The sequence below is a fragment of the Halichoerus grypus genome, chromosome 7, assembly GCF_964656455.1.
Source record: "Halichoerus grypus chromosome 7, mHalGry1.hap1.1, whole genome shotgun sequence".
NCBI lineage: Eukaryota > Metazoa > Chordata > Mammalia > Carnivora > Phocidae > Halichoerus > Halichoerus grypus.
Window position 1 is genome coordinate 5592883 of NC_135718.1, and position 18873 is coordinate 5611755.

Here is an 18873-nt window from a genome sequence, read left to right on the forward strand (position 1 = left end):
GGGAACTTTTGCAAAAGACGTCCTTACACAAAGCAAAATTATTTGTTGTTTATCTGAGATTCAGATTTCTGGTGATAAGTTTCAAGGTGACCTTTGATGTCCCTTCCAACTCTTAGAACTTAGGATTCCACCAAGGCAACCTGCTGCTTGTTATTGTACAAAGTACGCCCATGTCTGGACTCGAAGTCAAGTACTGTGAGCAGAAAATAACTAAAAGTCCCTTGTCAGGGGAAATCACGGCAGTGTCATCTATGGAAGAGTGAAAATGACAGGTCACCCTGGCCCCAGCTTCTCGGACACAAGAACAGGTTTCGACAATGACTGTGAAAACTCCTGATTTTTAGAATCCAATAGAAAATAACCTATCCTTTTAAAAATGAAAACTATACCCTTATTTTGATGTTAGAAATTGTTTTATGATAAAATACGATTTCAACCTCCTCAAGGCTTATGGTAATGTTATTATATTGGATAATTTAAGCATGAAATCATCTTTCAAATAAACAAACCTGTTGCCATAATCAATTTTGGCAGTGACCTTCTTCTTCAGTTCTTTGAGCTCATCCTGTGGCAGAGTTCCAGAAAGAATCTGTGACCGCCATTCAATAAGGTCGTAGATCATGTGCCGCACACTTCGAAACATCTCCCTATTGTCTTGCTATATAGAGGGGAGAAAAGCCATGTGTAAAGCTTTTGGTAGGAAAAAACACTGTGGATTGTTTTTCAAATACACATGTAGTATATGCTTTATATGATGGGATTCAATCAATGTCAAAAGCATGAACAGGAACACGATATGGAGCCTGTTTCCTATCAGGCACTAAAAGATCAAAAGGATAAGAAGTAATGCAAAATCCTCAATATTCCATCCACCGTTCCAGAATACGTGTCCCTAAATGGAGAGGTTAACCAGAGCAGGATATGGATGTGGAGCCATATGAACTTCTAGTACGTGGCCCATAGATGGGCTACCCTGAAACTCCCACAGAGTAAGTGTGAGTCTAAAGATCTTGCCATGGAGGGACACCTGGGTGGCTCAGTGGGTTAAGCGTCTGCCTCTGGCTCAGGTCATGATCTCAGGGTCCTGGGATCGAGCCCCACGTCGGGCTCTCTCTGCTCAGTGGGGAGTCTGCTTCTCCTTCTCCTTCTGCCTGCCTCTCTGCCTACTTGCGCTCTCTCTGTCAAATAAATAAATAAAAATCTTAAAAAAAAAAAAAAAGACCTTGCCATGGAGTCTTCAATACTTTGAACACTGTGCCCTGTGCCATTCTCAGCACACCAGGCAACTGACCTCCAGGGCGTGTTGGCAGCCAAGGTGCAGGGAACCCCACGCACTGTGCTTCATTCAGCGCATACAGAGTGGTTCTGCCAGGAGTGAGATCTGAATCTGCAAGCTCTCGGTGCATTTACATCAAAAGGAAAACACAAATTCACATTTTTATCACTTTCTACATATTTTGAAGGGGTTGATGGTACAAAAAAAAAAAGGCAACAGTTTTGCAACAGCCAAGAGTACAATTCATCAAGGAAATTAGGGATTGCCCCCTGACTCCTAAAAGGCGGCACTGGTTCCTTCCATGAAAAGACATCTAGGAGACACTTAATTTGATAAAATTCTAAACATGGTCCCTATATATATATTAAAACATGGCCATTGTTACTTTTTAAAATAACTTCTGCTCTACATATCTGACCCTCTCATCCCACTATTTCTAGTACGTGACCTTCTTTCTAGCAATTTCTAAGATCCCCACCACCAACCTGTCAGAGAACACCCCAGCAGACTATCCGGTACCCAAGCTCCTCTTTATAGCATCATCCTAATGTTAATTTCTTAAAAAACAACTAAATGGTCAAAAGTAATGGTTTATTCCACAACTAGGTTTGTTTCCTCTTACTAATTCATTTTTCTAAAGCCTTATCAAATATCTAAACTTCGTAATATTCTATTAACTTGTCTACAACCAGAGAGCACAGCAAAAAAACCAATTCATAGAAGAATACTGTAAGGAATTTTTTTCTAGCTTTGTACAAATCCAACAATATAAGTCCACAAGAGGCAAACCTGCATTTCTAAAAAGGAAACCAAGGTGATGGCTGGGCATGCCTATCCCGGGCCGGAAGGCTAGAGCCATGCCCACTAACGGATCAGTCAGCATCAGCCCTGTTTGTTTTGCTGCCATATTTTTGTTTAAAAATTGCTAAGTTGAACATGAAAGACCGACTACAAAATTGCTCAGATTTACACAAAACATTCATGGCTAACTTTACGCTTTTCGGTTTTTGAGAACATTTGATGACCAATTACTGCAACTGCTTATTACTGTGCATTTACAAGAAACCACTGTATAATCAAAAACAACAAGCCTGCCCAGGGAGCAGCTGTGGGACTTTTGCAAGTTTTCTGTGTTCCCAAGAAATCTGACTTCTCTCCAGAGCCCTTGCTTTGTGCTGACAACATTAGCATATGAGAAATCAACACTCTGAATAGAAATACAGGCTTAACAAAAGGTAATCTTCTGCAAATATGAATTCATGTGCAAAGAAATGCCCCAAGGGAATAGGAAATGGAAGATGTCAGAGTCTCAACCTCCCTGCATTAATAAGGCTTCTTCCGTGATTGGGAGAACTGGACAGTTGTACATGGAGCTGGAATGTAAATGACTTCCCCACCTGTGTAACAGGCACACTTAGGTCTAGAAGACTATGTAAGTCTTACTCAAACAATAAGAGAGAGACGATGGCAAAAAAAATAAACAGCGATTGCTCTCTACTGCATCCATAAATAAGCATCCATTACAGCTTAAAAGCAAATCTGAGTTTTCATGATCAAAATATAAACATTGGGGTTACATCAATGCAGCCTGCTTAATCCTGTCTTCCAAAGCACTCAAGCAGCCCATCTCCCGTACTGCACAAGGAGGGGGAACCCCTTTATCAGTGTTTTGTCACAGTGAGCATGGCCACACCCCAACACAAAGCAGTCCAAGAGGACAAACGGCCCCCCAGCGTGGCCAGAATAATGGGACATGTGGCTTTCTTTGCCCTGAGCATGACTCAGTCCAGAAGTTCTGCTTTTGAGGTTCCCAGGGAAAGGAAAAAAAAAAAAACCATTGGTACAGCAAGGTCCAAAAAGACCATTCTCTGTATTTAAGCTTAGATTCAACATCCCATTTTCTCACCACGTAGAGCTGCCTCCAGATGGTGGACCACTCCCGGAGTGTCGTGGTGACTTCCTGTATGAGCGGGAGGTCGCCCGGGATGACCGTTTCATGTTGCCTAAGGGAGAAGAGGAAAGGATGGCTATGTTCATGGGTTCGTTAAAGTCTGCAAGTTGTACCTTGTAAATTCCAAATCTAGTCCACAGAATTAAATATTTAAGCAAACGGAGAGAAAATACACAAATAAGGCTGTGTCCACAGATAGGAACACGCACACCTCTAAGAACGACAGGTAATATTTGTACAGAGCACGAGGGCGTTCACACATTGCCCTACGTGTAAGGGCGTCTACCTCGTACGTCACGGTAAGAGGAAGGAGGCAAACGATATCCCATTAGAAGGCTTCAGAACGCCAAGGTCTGAGAGTACATTCATAATATGTGTACCCACCTATTTTATAGATGCCATCAATCATAACCAATATGTGTGGCATTAAAATGCAGGTTTCGGTTAAGATGATTTTTACATTTCCATCATGCATAAAACTCATTATATGATAATACATAAAGCAGTTCTCCTTGGAGAAATACGAATGAGGCAATAGCTCTCTCAAATGTCCGGAGGTACTCTGATATCCCAACACTCAGATTATCCTTTCCCTTTTCCCTGCACCCCAAAAGAGGTTAACCCCTGACTTGTTCTAAATTTTTTTTTCTTTTTTAAAGATTTTATTTATTTATTTGACAGAGAGAGACACAGCGAGAGAGGGAACACAAGCAGGGGGAGTGGGAGAGGGAGAAGCAGGCTTCCCGCGGAGCAGGGAGCCCGATGCGGGGCTCGATCCCAGGACCCTGGGATCAGGACCTGAGCCGAAGGCAGATGCTTAATGACTGAGCCACCCAGGCGCCCCAACCCCTGACTTATTCTTAACTTGCTATCTATTTGTGCTTTTTTTTTTTTTTTTAAATCATATCAGCCACTGTTTTCCAGTCACATGCTCTGCATCAGGCCCTGTGAGGAAGGACTCAGAATACTTGGGACTGAGGAAGAGACTGAAGGGAGGCTCGTGAAATTGGGCCGCCTGGCCCCAGAATTCCCGAACAGAGGGACTCCAACCAGCATGGAATGTGCAGGGATTCTGAGATAGGTCCCACCCACATATCCTGATCTGGCGGGAGCCTAGATCAGTGGACGGGACTCTTACTTGGGCTCACATTGGGGTTTAGGGCTGCAGTGACCCGCTGATGGTCGGGACTCCCAAAGGAAGGAACAGTGGAGTCCCTGAGAGAAGACCAGTCTCTGTGGACAGGTCTGGCCACATGCACCACCTGGAGCAGCAGGGACCAGATGTCTGAGGCAGGGGTGCGTATGGGACCACACCCCACAAAACTGTTTTTAGGAATTCCCCTCTGATGGGACATCATCAGTGTCTATTACAGAATATGGTTGTTACAGCAGTCCTGCCAAGTCTGTCACCAAGGTTCCCAGTAAGGGTGCTGATGAAAATGGGGTTCCTTACACTCTGCAATGCCATCCTTAGAAAGCCTCTCGGGGGTGGGGGGTGGATTACTCTTCTCTCAACAACTGGGATGTTTCCGTCCTCCAAATCCTGAGCTTCATGCTGAATCCACTGGGCTCTTCCACTGGTTATCAGAAACTCAGAGCTCAACCTGACAACCCTGTTTCCACCACTTATACGGGGCCTCACTGCTCATACTGGGTCCGGGTCTTGGTTCTGCATCCTTCTCACTTTCTCCCTCTTCATAGGCCTGATCTGTCCCTGGAACGAGCGCGCCGACTGGCTCTAATGTACCTGATCTGGCTTTGTTGTATCATCATCTCTGTAATCACCTCATTACCTGCAAGGGTCAGCAATGTACAAAGCCAACAGCAGCTGTCTCACAGGGTTGTCGGTAAGACCTACAGAAAGAACATCACGCGGGGCATGGAAGAATGGGCAGGACACAGCAGACGCTCAGCCAGTGGCGGTGGCTCCTTAGTTACTTGGCTCTAAATGATCCAGCTAGACATCAAGGACAGTCAGGGCTGGACGCCCCGATCCGAGCATCACCCACAGAGAGGAAACACAACAACACGGGCCATGTCAAACGGAGGGGCAACACAGGGCTAGGAGAAGGGCAAGGAGAGCCCCCTGGGAGTAGTGGGCAGGGGGAAATAGGCTAGGAAGCAACAGAAATGGGACGAAAGCATCAGAATAGACAAAGGGCTCCAGTGAAGGGGACAGCCACCAGCGTCCAATACTACAGGAAAGCACCAGAGGAGCAGCCCTGAGAAGACACTGGAAGCCCAGAAATAGGAGGCACGGTAGCCACAGGAGCATGGGAGAGCGGACAAATGGGAACTGCCTTGGGTATGGGGAAAAAGGTAGAGAATCGGCGACAGCCTGCACACAGCGATGATGCAGGATGTCTAAGAGTGAAGGGGGTACAGAACAGGAAACCCTGCAAGAGAGACGGGGTAAGGACCCTGGAGAGCAAGGAGGCAGGTGGGGGTCGGATGACAGAGCGACCTGCCCTGGAAAGGAGGAAGGACCATGGGGTGGGGAGGTCGAGGTCCGCAGATCTCCGGAGGAAAGGAGGAGCGCTGAGACCACCTGTCAAGCCTGAAGGCAGGAGGGTCTTTGCAAGAAGGGAGACAGAAGGCAGCTGGGCATGGGTGGGAGAGCAGGAGGGAGGCAGGACCAGAGGAGCAGCGTGGGGAGCAAACACAGGGAGCCCCAAAGCACAGCAGAGAAACCGTTTCTTAACTGCTTCTGTCCCCGGTGCGCCAATCACTCGCTAACCCTGGGGCATCTCCCACGAGCCCCAGGAACGGAAGCCAATGTGTCTGTCTGTGTGGGTGTGATTCCACTCACTGAGAATCAAAATAATCTCTCGTTCACTTTACTATTATACTTCATAATTACATTCTCCATATATTCTTTTGTATACTCACAGTGCTTCTTTATAAAAATTAATCAGTCTGACTTCTATATTGATTCCGATACAGACAGATGTCAAATACATTCAGTGCATACTTCATTCCATTATATCTACAACAAGAGTCAAAACTTTCCTTTTTTCCTTCCCTTTAAAACTCTGCACACATTTTATCTATATTAAAAAATTCTGTATTACAGGTCATCCCCATCTATGCCTCTAAATTATTTTCTTCATTTTAGTTATGCATCATGCAACTACAGAACCCAAGCTAGTCCTTTTCATATGTTAAAAGTACAGTGCTTGGAAAGGTAATTTTGTAATCAGCCAGAGATGTCATTATGCAGTAATCATATGATTAGTAATTTTATAATTTACATATTTAACTGAGGGTGAAGATGTAGAAGAGACTAAAAAGGAAAACATTTTAATGCTCCTTCTTCCAAGTTCACACCTGGCTATTCATATGCCATTCCTGCCTAATGGGTTCTCGTTCTATAAAAGTCCTTTTAATGATCTTATCCATCAGTTTTATGACCTCTAAGAAACATACATCACAATTAGACAAAATGTAAATTCATACACATCCCAATTTACTAACTGTTGCTTCACCCTAAACTCCATTTGTGTCATAGCCTTCAAAGTTTTCCAGAAAAACGGGCTCAGAGCTGGGGGGCTGGAGCCTCTACCCAACGGGATCACTCGCAGACAAGCACAGAGCACTGGGCCAGTGCTACCCAAAATCAGCATCAGGTCGAAGGAGCATGGCTGCAGGCCCAGTGCTGACTTCAGACTTTTCAAAGGTCCAAAGCCATGTTGTCCACACGTCTCCATCCCAAGCCCCCTTTCTCTGCCCAGAACTCCTGTCCCATCACAGTCACTCACACCCACATCCAACCTCCTAACAGGCCCTGCCATATGGATGAGCAGCAAAGCCAAATACAATCACCGTGTTTCTTCATTTAAACATTAAGACCAGACTCACCCTTTTCCTTCAACTATGGCTTCTTTAAGATGAATATATGAAGCAGGAAATATACCCTATGGGGGTAAAAAAAAAAAAAAAAGTAATTTCATTATCAACTTGAAAACCAACCGAAAATCAAAACCACCCTGACAAGCTGAGGGGAAGGATGGCTGGATCCCTATTAATTCTGCAAGCCTTATGGTAAGCCTCACATACAACACAGCGGGGCGAACAGGAAGTATAAACTCAGCCTGCTTGTGTTTCACGGACACTACAGATGTCTCTGAAGAAAACAGAAGCAATCCGTGTGCAAGGAAAAAAGTGCACAGGGCTGTCCTGGGTCTTCCCCACAGGACTCACCTCGGGTCCGCTGATGCCCTTGACTCGGGCAGCTCCAAAGCCTGCAGATGCCTAAAAACAATTTCTGATGACGGTCTCTGACAGTTCCCTCTTTCAAGCAAAGCTAAAATGGCCATGGAAAATTGATTTCCACCATTTATCATCACGTAAGCATGTAGGACTACTTACTTACCTGACCCACAGATTCTCATCAATCTCCCAACAGAGGGGCCATCTGAGAAAATACAGAAAGTGGGCGAATTTCGCCCAATCCGCACGACTGCCACAACACGCTGCATCCCCCAAGTGCAGCACGCACAGGGGCTCAGCAGCACAGTACCCGAGGGAGCGTTTCTCAAGTGCAAGTTCAGTGTCAGGTGCAGTCCGCGAAGTGCTAAGAGCTTTACCAAGACTTGCTGTCCTGCTTCCTGAGCAAACAAAATAGCCGCCTCTCTGGTGTGAGGCAGAAACGAGCACCTGAAATGGGGCAGAGGTGCTGGACCCGGGGCTGCACAGCACGGCCGGAGAGGGTTCCCGTGTGAGAGGTAGTGCGTGTGGCAGGAATTTACTCAGCGGCCCTGGTGGTTTCCAGGCACCTGTTGTGCGAACAGGAACTTCTGACTGCGTTTCCCTGGCATCTGGCCCCGAAGGATTTACACAGGAAGACCAGGAACCACAGCTACTAATCGTGTTTGGGAGGGGCACGGGCACCACGGACTCAAGCTCCTTCTGCCTACGAGGAAAGCCGGAATTTCACATAAAGAATTATCACAGAGACGGCAGCAATCGGGCAGAAAGACAGTGGCCGAGCACGAAAGCAGACCAAAGGGCCCCAAGGCTGGGAGTTCCACCAGGTCCCAGGTGTTCAGGACACCCCCAAGCCCCAGGATGCCTCCAGGAGCACAGCTGATGTCAACGTGTGCACACGGATGGAGGAAGGAAGAGGACAAACAAGGCAGCCTCACCTGTGTCCACAAACAAAGACACCCCGCGATCTCAGTACACCTGCTCCCGGACACCATGAAGCCACAGAGGGAGGAGTGGAAAGCAGGGAGGGGACACACGTGGAGGCTTGAAACGAGCAATCGCTCCAGCCGGGGTCACTCAAAACCAGTCCAGACAAAATACGTCTGTGTGCACAGCTAGACAAAGGACGGTTCCAGAACACTTGGGAGTCTGGATGACTAGAGGCCAAGTCCCTTCTCTGCACTGCCTGGAGGGGCCCACTACAAAATCATACTATCTTTAAAGGCTTCACAACTGCCTCGTTTTCCAATGAGGATTTCAGAAGAAAAAATGCAGCTCAAGCGGGGCCCTTCGTAAATGACAGCTACAAAGGACGAACAGCTCCCACCTGGCCAGCAGGGCCCGGCTGCGGGGTTTCCGGGAGAAGTAGGGCAGGCAGGTCCTGTGCTTGAGCCGCTGGACTTTGGAAGCCTTAAGTTACAGGCTCAGGACCACATGAGCAGTCCAGCCCAATAAAGAGATCATGAGAGGCAGAGTTAAGAAGCAGGAGTAAAACGAACCATCTGTCAAGCATACATAGATACTAAAGTGTGTGAGTTAACGTGGACAGAGCCTAATCACAGCTTAGAATGCGTATTATTTCAAAATTGTAGAATAAAACCAGAGGGCCATAATTAGGTTTTATGAAGCTAAGAACGGAAAAGCCACAACAGAACTGTGTCAGGGAGTGTCCACCACAAGGATTGAGGTGTAATTGCAGGTCTTGGCTTCAGAAGTTCAAAGAACCACGCATGCAAACGGCCCTGGAAAAGCAGAACCTTTCTTTTGCTGAGCAACTCGGGCAGTTTAAAATAGTTTTACGCAAGAGGAAAACAAGCATGCGTGTTACAAATCTGTTGCCATCGAGGATAATGTAAGACTCAAAATCATAAGCAGTAATTTTTTTTCTCTGAAGTCATTACACCCGGGTCCTTCTCCCCCACCTCCCATGCTTAAAGAGGATGTGACATTCTACCAGGAAAAGAGGAGTGCGCCTTTCGTGACGACAGGTCGGCACTGCGCCCCAGCCCAGCAGCTGCAGGACAGAAGCAGAGCGGTTCTTTCTGTGCACGCGTATCGTTCAGAAGAAAACAATGCAGGGCGGCCCACACGCCAGCCCACACATTTATTAAGTTCAGAGAAAGAGATATACATGGAAAACTGCAGACACATATGGGATGGGAATGATTTCCTCTCACGGTGTGATGAATGAATGGAAATGCACTGGGGTTCAGAAAAGAGGACTTACCTTCTTGGACTTTTTTCTCAAGGTGTAACCTCTGTACCACCCTAAACAAACACAAAGTTGCAACAGTTAGAAGGGGGACACATCACAGGGCCCCTCACAATACCTCCCTGTCCTGGAGAATTCATTGCTTTGCAGAACCAGGGAAATCAGTTTGTCACCAGAATTCAATAATCCTAAGAGTGTGGAAATACACTAGAAGGTTCCAGAGAGTGCATCTCAACTCAGCCTGGCTGGTGACCTTCCCAAACACTCCTCCGCCTGCCGGAGGCCCTGAAGCCGTCAATCTGAAGTTATGCAGCACCGTCCCACGAGGAGACATCGTCCTTTTGACCACTCATCCCGGGGAGGGCTCCCTGGGTATCCATTTCCCTATCTCTCCCTCCAACTGACTTGAATAGGGGTCACTGCCAAGTGCACATACCAGATCTCCAGATCATCAAGAACTGCCCCACAACAGAGGACCTATTGAACGCTAACTTCCTCCCTCCTCAATCCGGACACGCTGTGCCCTGGAGCAGCTGTGATCTCACACAGTGTGTCTGCGGCAGAGACTGAGCCCCCCACAGGAAGCGCCAGGCCCAGGAACAGGGGCCCACCTAGCCCGGGGGGTTGGCCTAGACTCAAGTTCCCGTTGCCTCCAAGAGGGCAGGAAGCTGAAGACGGGCACGCTACAATGTTAGCATGATGTAAGTGGTGACTGGAAGGGGCCAGCTGATGGCAGAGCAGCTCTGACCACGCCCCTGGCCCCTCCCGTAGAGCGGAGGGCAGAAACGATCCCTGCAGATGCCCTGTGGGTACATGGGCCCAGTCACCGGCCTCCAGACAGCCCCATCCCCCACGACGGCCAGCCGTGCATGCTTCTTTACCCCAAAGGCTCTCCAGTCACCCTGGCCACCCTACTCAGGGTAAGTGAATCCAAAGCTCAGAAAAATTCTAACTCTGCCCACAGGAGCAAAAGGACCGGGTCAGAGAATTACAGGAGTGCTCAGAGAGTGCAGGTTGGGTAAATTCCCAGAGAATAACCAATTATGCTCTTACACAGTATCAGAAAGTCAAAGCTCAGAAGCAAGCGATGTCTGAGTGAGCTCAGATTATTGTCCCAAGGACAGCACCCTCTTAAACAGCAATCATGTTACCAACCAGAGGCGAGGAGGACGATCACAGACCAGAAAGGGACGGGGTAGAAATGAGCAAAGTCCTCAAGGGGTTATTAACAGATGCTCTCCAAGCATTCAGAACAGGAGATGGACATTCCCAGGATCCTTGCAAAGGATTTGCTAAGACCGAGTGGCGACTGCTTGGCTCTCTTGACAAAGGGACTCAGCAGATCGACCAGGGACACTGCAGACGCAGAGTGTCTGGAGTTCAGTCGAACGTGTGGAGGATCATCTCCGGAGAGCCATACTGTCTACTTCACTGTTTCTGCGCCCGGCCCAGAATCTGTGCCCATCTAGGGCAGCATTCCCAGGCAGTGAAATGGAGAAAGAGGGGAGGTCTATGCAATCCCAGCCTACATCTAGAGCCAAATAAAGGCTGTATTTATTCAAGTTTAAGGACAGTCTTCTATGCCGTCATTATAACCTTTCCACGTCTTCATTAACATGCCCTTTCGTTTCTGAAACTGACAAGGGATGAAATGTCCTAGAACATATAAGGAAAGACTGCCCAGTGACAAGTAAAAGACAGAAACCAAGTAAAAAAGAGCCACACTTATCAAGGAACCCAAGGATTTACCCACGTATGAAGAGAGTGCTCGAACTTAAAGAAAATCAGACACAATTTTACTGCACAAACTTCAGTGGTAAAAACCTACGCTGCAGGCTAAGGCCCTGGGTGGTGGGTAAGAGCGGAGGCTGCAGCCACCGAACAGGAGCGGCCGTCCCTACGTATCCGACGTATCCGGCCCCACAGCCTGCAACCAGCAACCCCCAGCCTGGGAATGCACCCCTGGGAAAGAAGTGCACGCGCCCATCCGTGCACGGCGGGACAGCCACAGAACGCCCATGGCAGCATGATGTAGGGGGGTGCACAGGGAGGAGATCTGAGTGCCCAGAACCGGGAAGGCTATCAGTAAAACACGGGGCGTGTGTGCACACAGCAGTGGGAGCCGTGAACTAGACATACACTAAAAATAAACAGGAGTGCATCTTAGAATACAGCACTGAATAAAAAAGAAACAGAACGAGAGCTACACCCACATTTATATACATGAAAAATACATGCATGCCAAACAGTACAAGAACACAGGCGAACAAAAAAATCCACTTCAAACACAGTAAAAGGGTTTTCAATGGGAAGAGGGAGAAGAAAGGGGTGAGCCATGGGGATAAAAGGTAGGGAGTCTTTTTTTTTTTAATGTTATAATAATAGATAGAGTTTCTTTTTTAATTGCCTTACTAGGCAAAATGAAAACCTATTGTTTTCCTACCCAAGATTATTTGCATACATTACTCCTTCAACCCATGGAGCCCACACACTATGTGTCAGAGACTGCGCTAGACAGAGCAAAATACAGAAAGAGATGAGACCCAATGCTCTGCCCTCCCTGAGCTCACAAATGGGAAGACCCCCTAAGACAAGCAGGGGCCAAACCATGTTGCAGGACAGAGACTTTAGCGTGAAGGAGAGAGGACATCCCTGCATGGGTTTCTTGCAGGGGAGGGAGGGGATAGAAGAGAATGCAGGCCTGGCTGCTCTGAGGGGAACGAGCAAGAGGGGGGGAGGCTAGGAGCAGGAGGGTCCACAGTTGGTAGCACCATCTCCCAGGCAAGGCTCACGAGTGGTCTCCGTGGAGTCCACCAAGCTAAGACACAGGCAAGTATGGGCAAGACACAGCCCGGAAACTCAGGGAGCACACAGGCCAGCACAGGAAAATGGCAACCAAGTCAGCGAGTCCCACACAGTGTCCCTAGCAGAACAAGAGGAGGAACACACACACTGGAGTCCAGGGACAATGCCACGAGGGGACAGGACCAGGCAGAGCAAAGGAGCTGGGAGGCAGGCAGGAAGGAGCTTCTGCCCAGACAGGTGTGCTTAGGTTGAGTCTTCAAGGAGGGCTCACTGTTAGTCAGATGGAGGAGGGAGGAGTCACGCTGGAGGAGGGAGGAGGCAGGGCAGCGGGTGGAGAGGTGCGCTCACTATGCCCGGAGAAACCACTAGCCGCGAGGCCAGTACATGCATGAGGAAGAAGCTGGAGTTTCTTCCAGGATGGACAGGTGAGGACATCACCAAGATCCTGGGGTCGGCCCCGTTTACAAGGAGCTGCCTAAAGAAAGATGGATAGGACATTCCCTTATGTCAGGAGGACGGTGGCCTGCGCTCTGAGTACTGAACGGCTAGAGAACCAAAATCCAGATGCGACCAATCACGTCCTGATGGACGGCATCCACATGCATAATGGGCCTTCTGGAGAACAGAGTCAGCAGGTGTCCTGTGTGTAACACACTGCAGGCACACGGGGCAGACTCAGCCCCGAAGCCGGAGGCTCCAGGAGCGACATGACCGTCACTCTCAGGAAGACGGTTCCCGCAGCCACAGGTCACTGTCAGGAAGACGGTTCCCGCAGCCACAGGTCACTGTCAGGAAGACGGTACCCAGAGCCACACGGCCCTTCCACTGGGCCAGGGCCAGGAGGCCGGTCACCGGCAACACGTTACAAAGAATGCTTGCTGAGTGGAGGCTGGGCTGGAGGGCTCGCTGGCCTCAGAAATGAGAACCTTATCAACGTGACTGCCTTTTCCAATCTGTCACGGGTTAAACTGTGTCCCTCAAAATAGACGTTGAAGTCCTCGCTCTACCTGTGAATGGGACGTTATCTGGAAATAACGTCTCCGCAGACGATCAGGTTAAAATGAGTTCATTACAGTGGGCCATGAACTAAAATGACTGGTGTCCTTAGATAAAGGGGAAGCAGACAGAGACACACACAGGGAGGCTGTCACGTGAAGATGAACACAGAAATCAGGGTGTTGCATCTATAACCTAAACACCACCAAAAACTGTCGGCAAACACCAGAAGCTGGGGAGACACGAAGAACAGCTTCTCCCTCATAGCCCTGCCAACACCTTGATCTCGGACTACCAGCCTCCAGAACTGGGAAACAATACGTCTCTGCCGGTCAGGCCGCCCAGTGTGGTCCGTTGTTATAAAGGCCCCAGGAAACTCACACTCTCACAAGACCTTCAGTTGACAGATGCTGATGGCACAAAAAGGAAGTAAGGTGCATTTAAAAATTTGAATATACTCAGTTCCAGTGCAGTGGTTTAATCAAAAGCATAATTTCCTAATCTTTGTGCACTGCCTGCCAGCTCCCTGACATCCAGCATCCAGCGTCCAGAGAGCCGCATGGAAATGAGCAGGCGGCAGGCCCGGCACATCCTCGGCCCCTCGAGAGTCACTTCATAAGCTGGGATCTCGGCTCACCTCTCCTGTCTGGTTGAATCTGGACACTGCTTAAAAGCAGGGGTGTGCCCTCAATGACCTCTCCAAGCTCCTTCCACCCCCACAGTGACCTATACACTGCTTATCCTTTGTTCTCTACTCTAGGCCTTCATGAGCCTGAGAGGGAGAAATTAACCATAACGTAAAGGTAAATTTGTTCTTTGAACTTTACTATAAAGAGCGATCATCCAGAATTTATACTCTGCAGAAAGCCAAGTAATATCCTGAAAAGGATCACACAGAAAAGGAAAATTAAATTTGACAAACAGAAATACATTTTCTTAGAGGAAACGTAGGGGGGGGGAAAAGGAGGAAAGAGAAAAAAAAAAAATGCCAAACTCAAATATGATCCATGAAACCAAAATAGAACAAAAGGAAAGAGCAGAAGAACAATTATTCCATTTTTATTTGATGAATAAAGACACCAAGTTTTACAAAGTCAAAACTACTTCCCCAAATGCATTTCTCTGATCAGATTCTGATTAAAACCAAAATGATAGTTGTCAAAGAAAAGGAATTTGTTTTGTGTTAAAGGGTCTTTACAGAGACTGGAATATTTTAATCAGAATCTCAAAGACTGACTAGCCCCGAAATGAAATGCTCACTGAAGAAGCCTTTACCAGGATGCTCACCATCCAATTTTTTTAAGTCAAATGTATAGCAAGGATCACTGGCTCGTGATAGGATCCCACTGTTTAAGGAGTACATTCTTCTTAGGAAGCAAAGAACAAGAGGTGGCAGTCCCCACATACCCAGGCCGACTGGAAATTGCTATCTATTCAGGAATGACGTCACTGCCCCAGGATTTCAACTTCAACTGAGCGGGGGGAAACAAAGAAGATGTAAGAGCATTTTTTCCTTCAGATCACTAAAGTGTCTGAGATGAGAGGTTTGATCCTTAACCTCTACTTAATTTCTCCCTGTTTCCTCTCAAACACTGGCAATATATACTGAGAGCAGATAAGGCAATCCAACAGTCAGCTATAAAAACTGAAAACAAGCAGAAGGCACCCACCACAACTACTCATTCACTTAAGGACAGGGTCTGTTTTTGCAGAGTTACATCTGCTTCCAGGCATACGCCACTAAAGCTGATTTTTTTTTTCCAGTAGGAAGATTTTAGGGTCAAAGATGCAAATGGACTGGAATTCTAAGTCCGCATGCATCCCAAGAGGAACTAAGGGACATGGCCATGGGTGTTATAATAGGTTCACGCTTCCCGGAGGTGTCTGGGAGGGGCATTGGAGCAAGCTGCAGCCTGCCTAGTGCACGGAGGCTCACATCTGCTTCACTCTTGTGCAAATCTCATAGACGGAGTCTGAGCTCCAGGTTGCCGATCACTGTGGGACAGCTTCAATCTCCTCTCCCACCCTCACCTCCTACTGGAAGGGTTTAGCTAAACCCACTCTAGAAGCAATTCTTCTATTGAAATGATCCATTTTCATCAGTTCTTTTCATTCATCTGCTATATGGGAGTCACCCCTTCAAGCAGGAAATAAAGCCACCAACGCTAATTACACAGTTTTACAAAATTTCCAGATCTGAGGAGTCTCAGAAATCAAGCCCATCTTGGCTTCCATTCTATGCCACAATAACCACAGAGTAAAAGGAAGGGTGGGCCGTTCTAGCAATATCCAAGACACTAAATATAAAAACCAATTGTGTGGGGCGCCTGGGTGGCTCAGTCCATTAAGCAGCTGCCTTCAGCTCAGGTCATGATCTTGAGGTCCTGGGATCAAGTCCCGCATCGGGCTCCCTGCTCAGCGAGGAGTCTGCTTCTCCCTCTCCCTCTGCTCCCCCCACTTCGTGTGCTTTCTCTCTCTCTCTCTCAAATAAATAAATAAAATCTTTAAAAAAAAAAAAAACCCAAATTGTGTGAAAATCCAAGGACACTGAGAAACTACTATTATGGTAGTATTTACTGGATTTCTAATCTATTGGGTTTGCTTCGCTGGCCCACGTCCCACATAGCTGTAACAATGTCTGTTCACCCTTAAGAAAATGGGGTCAAAGAAAAAAAGAAATAGTTTTGGTTCCTTTCTTAACAAACCTAAGTGAGAACATAACAAGTCTCACCGTTCACATCAAACACATCAAAACAATGACTTAAACACGAAAATATCTTAAATGTACTTTTTTTCCTAGTTTTTCAAGCAGTCAGTTATTCAGTCAAGATTCACATACATTTGCAACAAAGGAACCAATGTGTTCTGTTGTTTTTAATGAAAACAGCTATTTCCACAGAAAACTTTAGAGGTGAAAAATTAGAATTTTTAGTTTTAATTTCATCTTAATCAAGTATTATTTAAACAATGAAGAGCCTCACGACTGCCCTCACTGGAAAGGGCATCCATCCTGTAGGAAGATGGATCATATGCACAAGACTCATGATGACACATACTTCTGAAACACTGAGAACATGTGCTAACTGCCCAAAACAGAAGAGAAAGACACCAATGGTATACGTACCTTCATATGTTTCCAAGATGTGCACAGTGTCTCCTATTTGTAAAGAAAGTTCATCCGCTCCCCTGGCATCGTAGTTATAAAACGCTGCAAAGGAGAAAGAGAGGTAAGGAGACATTAGTAGAGGTAGAAGTGACTGCTGGCTTGTTTCGGCTTGTTTTTAATGGTGAAATACATTCAGTCTCTGCCTGAATCAGCCTCTCTGACATCCACAAAGGCAGCCTTTTCTTTCAAGAGACAAATGTAAAGGGTCATCGACTAGAAGAAATTCGAAACACCATGCAATCGTGATTTTTTTTTTAGTGTGGTCCTGAAGAGCACCAGTGACCAACGCCATGTGGGGCTGGCACAGAAGCAGACACACAGACCAAGAAAATAAACCGGAAATAAACCCACACTCACGTGGTCAACACAGATGCTGTGAAATCTGCCATTTTAACCATCTTTAAGTGTCCAATGTGGGGGCAACCTTCGCCGCGATAGCCTTCCACAATGTTTTCATCCCTCCACACAGTTAACCCCGTACCCACGGACCAGTAACCCCCATTCCCTCCCCACAGCCCCTGAGAACCTCTAGTCCACTTTCTGTCCCTATGAACAGGACTGCTCTACCTGCCTCATAGAAACACATCGAACCGTGCTGCCCTTTTCCTATCTGGTTTCTTCAACATGATGGTTTAAGGTTCATGCGTGCTGTTCCATGTATCAGAACTTTATTCCCTTTTGTGGCTGAATAAGGTTTGTAATAGGAAGAAAACTGATACTGTTACCGTTTTAACTATCACTTCATATACGGTCTTATATTTCCATTAATAGATTTTTTAATTAAATAATTACTTCCTAACTATGAATCAATTACATGTGGGATGAATTTTTTTTTAATTTGAAAAGATATATGCACCCCATGTTTATTGCAGCATTATTTGTAATAGGCAAGTTATGGGACCAGCCCAAGTGTCTATCAACAGATGAGTGGACAAAAATCTGGTATATATACACAATGGAACACCACCCAACCATAAAAAAGAATGAGATATTGGTGGGCTGAATATTTTTTTGGAAACCAACCTGATTTTTAAAATTATCATATAATCAAAAAAAAATAAAATAAAATAAAAATAATCGCATAACCAATGCTGATATTAAGCCAAAAAGCTACAGTACAATCAAATGGCAAAAATATGTCCAACATTAAGAAATTCTTAAAACTGGCAATACTCAACAAATCTCTAAAATCCCTAATGGTATCCTCACAAAAAGCAGTTCCTATTCCTTTCAGATAAGCACCCAAAAAGTCATACCATTAAATGCCAACCACACTTTTGCTCAAACATGATGAGATAAAGGTAACCATCACAATGGAAAAAGGGCATTAGAAAGCATTTAAGATGCAAAAATTACTCAAGTAGCCCACTCTCTTAGAAAGAAAGAAAAGAAAAAGAAAAAAGAAAGAAAATACTTGAGAAAGAAGAGCAGGGCTGGAGGCATCACAATCCCAGATTTCAAACTATACTATGAAGCTATAGTCATCAAAAGAGTATGATGCTGGCACGAAAACAGAGACATAGGTCCATAGAACAGGATAGAGAGCCCAGAAATAAATCCAGGCTTATATGGTCAATTAACCAACAACAAAGGAGGCAAGAATATGCAACGGGAAAAGGACAGTCTCTTCAACAAATGGCACTGGGTGGGGAAACTGGACAGCTTCATGTAAAAGAATGAAACTGGACCACTTTCTGGCACCACAGGCAAAAATAAACTCAAAATGGATTAAGGACTGGGGCGCCTGGGTGGCTCAGTCGGTTAAGCGTCTGCCTTCGGCTCAGGTCATGATCCCAGGGTCCTGGGGTCGAGTCTTGCATCGGGCATCCCACTCAGCGGGGAGCCTGCTTCTCCCTCTCCCTCTGCCTGACGCTCCCCCCTCTTGTGCTCTCTCTCTCTTTCTGTCAAATAAATAAATAAAATCTTTAAAAAAAAAATGGACTAAGGACCTACATGTGAGACTTGAAACCATAAAACTACCTAGAAGGTAGTAATTTCTCTAACATCGGCCATAGAAACACATTTCTAGATATGTCTTCTTAGGGCTGAGAAACAAAAGCAAAAATCAACTACTGGGACTGTAGCAAAAAACAAAAACAAACGAACAAAAAAAAACCCACCTTCTATACAATGAAGGAAATCATCAACAAAACAAAAAGACAAACTACTGAACAGGAGGAGATATTTGCAAATGATACATCTGGTAAGAGGATAATATCCAAAATATACAATAAACTTACACAACTCAACACCAAAAAAAC

General features: G+C 46.3%; 1 protein-coding gene across 6 annotated transcripts in view; it reads right to left on the reverse strand.

Moving 5' to 3' along the window:
• Positions 1–18873, reverse strand: part of DOCK1 (dedicator of cytokinesis 1) — a 490705-nt gene that overhangs the window by 411270 nt on the left and 60562 nt on the right. For all 6 annotated transcript variants that reach the window (XM_078076968.1, XM_078076967.1, XM_078076970.1 and 3 more), the window contains exons 2-6: positions 16571–16654; positions 9661–9701; positions 7086–7141; positions 3183–3279; positions 510–658 (exon numbers count right to left, since the gene is read on the reverse strand). In XM_078076968.1, coding sequence (XP_077933094.1) covers positions 510–658; positions 3183–3279; positions 7086–7141; positions 9661–9701; positions 16571–16654 — 427 coding nt within the window. The remainder of the gene's footprint in view (positions 1–509; positions 659–3182; positions 3280–7085; positions 7142–9660; positions 9702–16570; positions 16655–18873) is intronic.